The sequence below is a fragment of the Oncorhynchus gorbuscha genome, unplaced genomic scaffold (assembly GCF_021184085.1).
Source record: "Oncorhynchus gorbuscha isolate QuinsamMale2020 ecotype Even-year unplaced genomic scaffold, OgorEven_v1.0 Un_scaffold_4968, whole genome shotgun sequence".
Taxonomy (NCBI): Eukaryota; Metazoa; Chordata; class Actinopteri; order Salmoniformes; family Salmonidae; genus Oncorhynchus; species Oncorhynchus gorbuscha.
The window spans coordinates 1-10,241 of NW_025748879.1; the positions used below are offsets into that span (position 1 = coordinate 1).

General features: G+C 44.8%; 1 protein-coding gene across 1 annotated transcript; it reads left to right on the top strand.

The window, feature by feature from the left end:
- Positions 1–626: 626 nt before the first annotated feature.
- On the top strand, positions 627–7,704 carry LOC124028894 (thioredoxin domain-containing protein 6-like; the record flags this gene model as incomplete). Its single annotated transcript, XM_046340805.1, is given in 8 exon segments — positions 627–755; positions 990–1,053; positions 1,147–1,322; positions 1,559–1,713; positions 2,736–2,932; positions 5,757–5,805; positions 5,807–5,899; positions 7,578–7,704. Coding segments are annotated over 8 exon segments (990 nt in total), but the record flags the coding sequence as incomplete, so codon positions are not given.
- Positions 7,705–10,241: the final 2,537 nt, after the last annotated feature.

Sequence of the window (10,241 nt, forward strand, 5' to 3'; positions counted from 1 at the left end):
GGCGGCTGGCTAACGCTCCTCTCCTCTAGAGGATGTTGACCCAAACCTCTGTATCTGGCTCAGGGGGAGATGGTCTCAGTGCTGCGGGGGGGCTAACGCTCCTCTCCTCTAGAGGATGTTGACCCAAACCTCTGTATCTGGCTCAGGGGGAGATGGTCTCAGTGCTGCGGGGGCTAACGCTCCTCTCCTCTAGAGGATGTTGACCCAAACCTCTGTATCTGGCTCAGGGGGAGATGGTCTCAGTGCTGCGGGGGCTAACGCTCCTCTCCTCTAGAGGATGTTGACCCAAACCTCTGTATCTGGCTCAGGGGGGAGATGGTCTCAGTGCTGCGGGGGGCTAACGCTCCTCTCCTCTAGAGGATGTTGACCCAAACCTCTGTATCTGGCTCAGGGGGAGATGGTCTCAGTGCTGCGGCTGGCTAACGCTCCTCTCCTCTAGAGGATGTTGACCCAAACCTCTGTATCTGGCTCAGGGGGGAGATGGTCTCAGTGCTGCGGCTGGCTAACGCTCCTCTCCTCTAGAGGATGTTGACCCAAACCTCTGTATCTGGCTCAGGGGGAGATGGTCTCAGTGCTGCGGGGGGCTAACGCTCCTCTCCTCTAGAGGATGTTGACCCAAACCTCTGTATCTGGCTCAGGGGGGGGAGATGGTCTCAGTGCTGCGGGGGGCTAACGCTCCTGTCCTCCAGAGGATGGTGTTGGAGGAACTGGCCAGAGAGAAGACTGTCCTGGAGGAGGGAGGGGAACGCAGAGTGGTGAGTCAAAACCGACACTACACACACACACACACACACACACACACACACACACACACACACACACACACACACACACACACACACACACACACACACACACACACACACACACACACACACATGCACTTACAAACAGCAAGGTAGACTCAAATATTCATACATGCTGATTGCTTGAGAATTTAAAAAGGACTGACCTGTAGGATACACTCTTTGCTATTCTGTGTTGTTCAGGTGAAAGATGAAGGTTTGATAGATGAAGACGAGGAGGAGGATCAAAGTGATGAAGATACGCTTGGTACTGTAGCTACTCATTCACCTTACATGTGTCATTTGTTCATTTTCCGTCAACTTTAACCAGTGTTCTACAGCCAAGTGACTCTGTCTGTAGTTCCAGACAGTAAATCATACACGGTGGCCATCATCAAACCAAACGCTGTGGCTCACGGCAAAACTAGTGAGATTATCATGAAGATTCAGGATGCCGGGTTTGAGATCCTAGCCCACGAGGAGAGAACGCTGAGCGACTCTGAAGCACGAGATTTCTACCAGAACAAAGTAGGAGAGGTCAGTAGATTTCTACCAGAACTAAGTAGGAGAGGTCAGTAGATTTCTACCAGAACTAAGTAGGAGAGGTCAGTAGATTTCTACCAGAACTAAGTAGGAGAGGTCAGTAGATTTCTACCAGAACTAAACAGAGAGTCTTTTGGGAGCCAAACGCCTCTTTTAGGTGAAAGGAGATAAAAGATCTGTCTCACTGAAAATACTGGGAATGCCCATCACTATTACCTGTGTGTTCCCAGGCCTGTTTTGAAGACCTGATCCAGTTCATGTCCAGTGGCCCCTCTCATGTCCTGGTGGTCTCTCAGAGGGAGGGGTCAGGTAATGTGGTGCCAGCATGGAGGGAGTTTATTGGTCCAGCAGACATAGAGGAAGCCAGGAGGGATAAACCTGAGAGGTACAGTTAAAAATATGACTCCTAATCCAGAAACACAGCCCTAATCCAGAAACACAGCCCTAATCACAGAAACACAGTCCTAATCCAGAAACACAGTCCTAATCCAGAAACACAGTCCTAATCCAGAAACACAGTCCTAATCCAGAAACACGATCCTAATCCAGAAACACAGTCCTAATCCAGAAACACGGTTCTAATCCAGAAACACGGCCCTAATCCAGAAACACTTTCCTAATCCAGAAACACAGTATTTATACAGGAACACAGTCCTAATCCAGAAACACAGTCCTAATCCAGAAACACGGCCCTAATCCAGAAACACGGCCCTAATCCAGAAACACAGTCCTAATCCAGAAACAAGGCCCTAATCCAGAAACAAAGTCCTAATCCAGAAACACAGTCCTAATCCAGAAACACGGCCCTAATCCAGAAACACGATCCTAATCCAGAAACACAGTCCTAATACAGAAACACAGCCCTAATCCAGAAACACGATCCTAATCCAGAAACACAGTCCTAATCCAGAAACACAGTATTTATACAGGAACAGGACACGGGCACAATACTCAATGATCATAATATTAAAGTAACATATATTCAGTACAAACATTTGAGGGTTTTTAATTTCTAATAGTGGTATGTATCTGTGTACGTGTTGTAGATGCTTAGTTTGAGGGCTGTGTGGACATTCACTTCACTAAATGAAGATGGCATGTATCGACACAGATTGTTGCTCCAACAGAACAGACACACCCAAGGCACCGTTCCTCTCCTAACTATCCTCACTGGTCAGCAGCAGAGTAACCATCTGTCCTCCTATTTCCCTTCCCTTCCTCTACCCTCTTCTCCTCCCTCTTCTCTCCTCCTCCCTTTTCTCTCCCCTCTTTCAACCTCTCCCTTCCCATCCTCTCCATCTCTCTCTTCTCTCCCTTCCTCCATACCTTCCTCTCACCTCCTCTGTCTCTTCTCACTCCTTCCCCTCCTCTCCTCCCTCCCTTCCGCCTCCCTCCTCCCTCCCCTAGCCTACGTGCCCAGTATGGCAGTGAAACCCTGTTCAACTCGCTCCACGGTAGTGACGACAGCCATCAGGCCAGGAGGGAGCTGGCTTTCTTCTTCCCCAGCTTCAGGACTTCTTCCCGGGCAGAGCAGCACGAGGAGGAAGGGCGAGTGGAGAGGACACTGGCTCTCATCCGACCCAACCTCTCCAGGGAGAGCAAAGGTGGGCGCGTGCCAATTACTGTACACAACACACGTCTGTTTCTAAAATCAGCTTAACAGCATCACAGGGCTGTATGCAGTGAAGAAGTCATTTGCGTTCTGAGATTTTCACGGTTTAGTCATTTATTAGCGATTCCTCAAAATGTTTTTCTGACAACTGAAAGAAATATCAGAAATAGTCTGAAGGCATATTGAAGCATCATTTTGATGACCTTTTCTAAACTATTCTGTTCTGTTCTGAGGCTGGTTCAGTATGGTTTTCTATTCTAGATCAGGTCTGGTCTGGTCTCCATGAGGATGGTTCAGTATGGTTTTCTATTCTAGATCAGGTCTGGTCTGGTCTCCATGAGGCTGGTTCAGTATGGTTTTCTATTCTAGATCTGGTCTCAATGAGCCTGGTTCAGTATGGTTTTCTATTCTAGATCAGGTCTGGTCTCCATGAGGCTGGTTCAGTATGGTTTTCTATTCTAGATCAGGTCTGGTCTCCATGAGGCTGGTTCAGTATGGTTTTCTATTCTAGATCAGGTCTGGTCTCCATGAGGCTGGTTCAGTATGGTTTTCTGTTTTAGATCAGGTCTGGTCTCAATGAGGCTGGTTCAGTATGGTTTTCTATTCTAGATCAGGTCTGGTCTGGTCTCCATGAGGCTGGTTCAGTATGGTTTTCTGTTTTAGATCAGGTCTGGTCTCAATGAGGCTGGTTCAGTATGGTTTTCTATTCTAGATCAGGTCTGGTCTCCATGAGGATGGTTCAGTATGGTTTTCTATTCTAGATCAGGTCTGGTCTCCATGAGGCTGGTTCAGTATGGTTTTCTATTCTAGATCTGGTCTCAATGAGGCTGGTTCAGTATGGTTTTCTATTCTAGATCTGGTCTGGTCTCAATGAGGCTGGTTCAGTATGGTTTTCTATTCTAGATCAGGTCTGGTCTCCATGAGGCTGGTTCAGTATGGTTTTCTATTCTAGATCAGGTCTGGTCTCCATGAGGCTGGTTCAATATGGTTTTCTGTTTTAGATCAGGTCTGGTCTCAATGAGGCTGGTTCAGTATGGTTTTCTATTCTAGATCAGGTCTGGTCTGGTCTCCATGAGGCTGGTTCAGTATGGTTTTCTGTTTTAGATCAGGTCTGGTCTCAATGAGGCTGGTTCAGTATGGTTTTCTATTCTAGATCAGGTCTGGTCTGGTCTCCATGAGGATGGTTCAGTATGGTTTTCTATTCTAGATCAGGTCTGGTCTCCATGAGGCTGGTTCAGTATGGTTTTCTATTCTAGATCTGGTCTCAATGAGGCTGGTTCAGTATGGTTTTCTATTCTAGATCTGGTCTGGTCTCAATGAGGCTGGTTCAGTATGGTTTTCTATTCTAGATCAGGTCTGGTCTCCATGAGGCTGGTTCAGTATGGTTTTCTATTCTAGATCTGGTCTGGTCTCAATGAGGCTGGTTCGGTATGGTTTTCTATTCTAGATCAGGTCTGGTCTCCATGAGGCTGGTTCAGTATGGTTTTCTATTTTAGATCAGGTCTGGTCTCCATGAGGCTGGTTCAGTATGGTTTTCTATTCTAGATCAGGTCTGGTCTCCATGAGGATGGTTCAGTATGGTTTTCTATTCTAGATGAGATCTGGTCTGGTCTCCATGAGGCTGGTTCAGTATGGTTTTCTATTCTAGATCTGGTCTGGTCTCCATGAGGCTGGTTCAGTATGGTTTTCAATTCTAGATGAGGTCTGGTCTGGTCTCCATGAGGCTGGTTCAGTATGGTTTTCTATTCTAGATCAGGTCTGGTCTCCATGAGGCTGTTTCAGTATGGTTTTCTATTCTAGATCAGGTCTGGTCTCCATGAGGCTGGTTCAGTATGGTTTTCTATTCTAGATCAGGTCTGGTCTCCATGAGGCTGGTTCAGTATGGTATTCTATTCTAGATCAGGTCTGGTCTCCATGAGGCTGGTTCAGTATGGGTTTCTGTTCCAGATGAGATCTGGTCTGGTCTCCATGAGGATGGTGCAGTATGGGTTTTTGTTCCAGATGAGATCTGGTCTCGTATCCATGAGGATGGTTCAGTATGGTTTTCTATTCTAGATCTGGTCTGGTCTCCATGAGGCTGGTTCAGTGGTTTTATTCTAGATCAGGTCTGAGTGCTCCCTTGAGGCTGGTTCAGTATGGTTTCTATTCTAGATCTGGTCTGGTCTCAATGAGGCTGGTTCAGTATGGTTTTCCTATTCTAGATCAGGTCTGGTCTCCATGAGGCTGGTTCAGTATGGTTTTCTATTCTAGATCAGGTCTGGTCTCCATGAGGCTGGTTCAGTATGGGTTTCTGTTCCAGATGAGATCTGGTCTCCATGAGGATGGTTCAGTATGGGTTTCTGTTCCAGATGAGATCTGGTCTCCATGAGTCTGGTTCAGTATGGTTTTCTATTCTAGATCCAGATCAGGTCTGGTCTCCATGAGGATGGTGCAGTATGGTTTTCTATTCTATATGAGATCTGGTCTGGTCTCCATGAGGCTGGTTCAGTATGGTTTCTATTCTAGATCAGATCAGGTCTGGTCTCCATGAGGATGGTGTAGTATGGTTTTCTGTTCCAGATGAGATCTGGTCTCCATGAGGCTGGTTCAATATGGTTTTCATTCAGATGAGATCTGGTCTGGTCTCCATGAGGATGGTGCAGTATGGGTTTTGTTCCAGATGAGATCTGGTCTCGTATCCATGAGGATGGTTCAGTATGGTTTTCTGTTCCAGATGAGATCTGGTCTCCATGAGGATGGTGCAGTATGGGTTTCTGTTCCAGATGAGATCTGGTCTGGTCTCCACGAGGATGGTTCAGTATGGGTTTCTGTTCCAGATGAGATCTGGTCTCGTATCCATGAGGCTGGCTTCACTGTGTCTCTCCAGAGAGGTGATATTAACAGAGGAACAGGCCAGACGGTTCTACAAACGACATGTTGACCAGGACTACTTCCCTGCCCTACTGCACAACATGACCAGGTAACCATCTGACAAATGAAACACAAGAGAACTACAATATCAAAGCAAGAAGACAAAATCAAAAAACAATTTGGCATCAGTGGTCTTTATAAGATCTCATCCCTATTATTCCCCTAGTCTATTATTCCCTAGTCTATATATCTAGTCTATTATTCCCCCCTAGTCTATTATTCCCCTAGTCTATTATCTCCCCTGGTCTATTATTCTCTAGTCTAGTATTCCCCTAGTCTATTATTTCCCCTAGTCTATTATTCCCCTAGTCTATTTATTCCCCATAGTCTAGTATTCCCCTAGTCTATTATTCCCTAGTCTAATATTCTCTAGTCTATTATTCCCCTAGTCTATTATTCTCTAGTCTATTATTTAGTCCCCTAGTCTATTATATCATCTAGTCTGTTGTTTCCCTGGTCTATTATTCCCCCTATTTTGCCCTGGTCTATCCTGATTCTCTGGTCTGTTTTAGTATTTCCCCCTGGTCTGTTATTTCCCTAGTCTATTATTCTCTAGTTTAGTATTCCCCTGGTCTGTTATTTGGTCTGTTATTCTGGTCCCTGGTCAGTCTATTATCTGGTCTATTATTCCCCTCAGTCTATTATTCTGGTCTATTATTCTCTGGTTTAGTATTCCCCTGGTCTATTATTCCCTAGTCTATTATCCCCTCAGTCTTTAGATTACCTTATTCCCCCTAGTCTGTCCCCCTATTATTCCCTGGTCCCTGGTCTGTTATTTTCTAGTCAAATCCAAATCCAAATCAAATGTATTTATATAGCCCTTCGTACATCAGCTGATATCAAAGTGCTGTGCAGAAACCCAGCCTAAAACCCCAAGCAGCAAGCAATGCAGGTGTAGAAGCACGGTGGCTAGGAAAAACTCCTAGAAGGCCAAGGCCACAGGAAGGGAAGCCTAGAAAGGAACCAGGCCACATGTGGGAATTAGCCAGTCCTCTTCTGGCTGTGCTGGGTGAGATTATAACAGAACATGGCCAAGATGTTAAAATGTTCATAAATGACCAGCATGGTCGAATAATAATAAGGCAGAACAGTTGAAACTGGAGCAGCAGCACAGGCAGGTGGACTGGGGACAGCAAGGAGTCATCGGGCACGGTCCTAGGGCTCAGGTCCTCCGAGAGAGAGAAGGAAAGGGGAATTAGAGAGAGCATATGTGGGGTGGCCCAGTCCTCTTCTGGCTGTGCTGGTGGAGATTATAACAGACTGGGGACAGCAAGGAGTCATCATGTCAGGTAGTCCTGGGACATGGTCCTAGGGCTCAGGTCTAGTATTCCCCTAGTCTATTATTCCCCTAGTCTAATATTATCTAGTCTATTATTCCCCTAGTCTATTATTCCCCCTAGTCTATTATTCCCCCTAGTCTATTATTCCCCTAGTCTATTATTCCCCCTAGTCTATTATTCCCCCTAGTCTATTATTCCCCCTAGTCTATTATTCCCCTAGTCTATTATTCCCCCTAGTCTAGTATTCCTCCTAGTCTAGTATTCCCCCTAGTCTATTATTCCCCCTAGTCTATTATTCCCCATAGTCTATTATTCCCCCTAGTCTATTATTCCCCCTAGTCTATTATTCCCCCCTCGTCTAACTCGTCTCTATTATGTTATTCCTATTCACTGTATTTCTGTTACAGCGGTCCTGTGTTGGCTCTGTTGACTGTGTTTCTGTTACAGTGGTCCTGTCTTGGCTCTAGCCCTGGCCAGGACGGGAGCTGTGGACCACTGGAGGAACCTTCTGGGCCCTAAAGACGTTAACAAGGCCAGGGAGGAGCAGCCCGACTGGTACGACTTGCTCTCATAAAGATCACTACTTATTACCAGGTCCAGTAGGACTGTTTATTACCAGGTCCAGTAGGACTGTTTATTACCAGGTCCCATAGGACTGTTTATTACCAGGTCCAGTAGGACTGTTTATTACCAGGTCCAGTAGGACTGTTTATTACCAGGTCCAGTAGGACTGTTTATTACCAGGTCCAGTAGGACTGTTTATTACCAGGTCCAGTAGGACTGTTTATTACCAGGTCCAGTAGGACTGTTTATTACCAGGTCCCATAGGACTGTTTATTACCAGGTCCCATAGGACTGTTTATTACCAGGTCCCATAGGACTGTTTATTACCAGGTCCAGTAGGACTGTTTATTACCAGGTCCCATAGGACTGTTTATTACCAGGTCCCATAGGACTGTTTAGTTACCAGTGTCCCATAGGGACTGTTTATTACCAGGTCCAGTAGGACTGTTTATTACCAGGTCCCGTAGGACTGTTTTTATTACCAGGTCCCATAGGACTGTTTATTACCAGGTCCCATAGGACTGTTTATTACCAGGTCCTATAGGACTGTTTATTACCAGGTCCCATAGACTGTTTATTACCAGGTCCAGTAGGACTGTTTATTACCAGGTCCAGTAGGACTGTTTATTACCAGGTCCAGTAGGACTGTTTTTTTACCAGGTCCCATAGGACTCTGCTATAAAGTAATGTATATACACTGAGTAGACAAACCATTAAGAACATTCTTTGTCGCTGGGGACTTGAACCAAGCATGATGTATGTGTGCCATTCAGAGGGCGAATGGGGCAAGATTACATTTATTTGCCTTTGAAAGTATACAGTGGCAAAAAAGTATTTAGTCAGCCACCAATTGTGCAATTTCTCTCCCACTTAAAAATATGAGAGAGGCCTGTAATTTATCATAGGTACACTTCAACTATGATAGACAAAATGAAGAAAAAAATCCAGAAAATCACATTGCAGGATTTTTTATGAATTTATTTGCAAATTATGGTGGAAAATAAGTATTTGGTCACCTACAAACAAGATTTCTGGCTCTTACAGACCTGTAACTTCTTCTTTAAGAGGCTCCTCTGTCCTCCACTCGTTACCTGTAAGGAATGGCACCTGTCTGAACTTGTTATCAGTATAAAAGACACCGTCCACAACCTCACAGTCACACTCCAAACTCCACTATGGCCAAGACCAAAAGAGCTGTCAAAGGACACCAGAAACAAAATTGTAGACCTGCACCAGGCTGGGCAGACAAACAGTTAACTGTTTGTACTGAATGAGCTAAAGATAAAACAGTACATCATATAACATCCCTACACCTCCACATATCCACAGCATGTTCAATACCACCACATATCCACAACATGTTCAACACCCCACATATCCACAGCATGTTCAATACCACCACATATCCACAACATGTTCAACATCCACATATCCACAACATGTTCAATACCTCCACATATCCACAAACGCAACATATTCAATACCACCACATATCCACATCACAACATGTTCAACACCCCCACATATCCACAACATGTTCAATACCTCCACATATCCACAACACAACATGTTCAATACCACTACATATCCACAACATGTTCAATACCACCACATATCCACAACATGTTCCAATACCTCCACATATCCACAACATGTTCAATACCTCCACATATCCACAACATGTTCAATACCACCACATATCCACAACATGTTCAATACCACTCACATATCCACAACATGTTCAATACCTCCACATATCCACATCATGTTCAATACCACCACATATCCACAACACAACATGTTCAATACCACCACATATCCACAACACAACATGTTCAATACCTCCACATATCCACAACACAACATGTTCAATACCATCACATATCCACAACATGTTCAATACCACCACATATCCACAACACAAACATGTTCAATACCACCACATATCCACAACACAACATGTTCAATACCACCACATATCCACAACACAACATGTTCAATACCTCCACATATCCACAAACATGTTCAATACCATCACATATCCACAACATGTTCAATACCCCCACATATCCACAACATGTTCAATACCTCCACATATCCACAACATGTTCAATACCACCACATATCCACAACATGTCTAATACCACCACATGTCCACCATGTTCAATACCACCACATATCCACAACACAACATGTTCAATACCTCCACATATCCACAACATGTTCAATACCACCACATATCCACAACATGTTCAATACCACCACATATCCACAACACAACATGGTCAATACCTCCCACATATCCCCATGTTCAATACCTCCACATATACACAACATGTTCAATACCTCACATATCCACAACATGTTCCACACCCCCACATATCCACAACACAACATGTTCAATACCACCACATATCCACAACATGTTCAATAACACCACATATCCACAACACAACATGTTCAATACCAACACATATCCACAACATGTTCAATACCTCCACATATCCACAACACAACGTGTTCAATACCCCCACATATCCACAACAT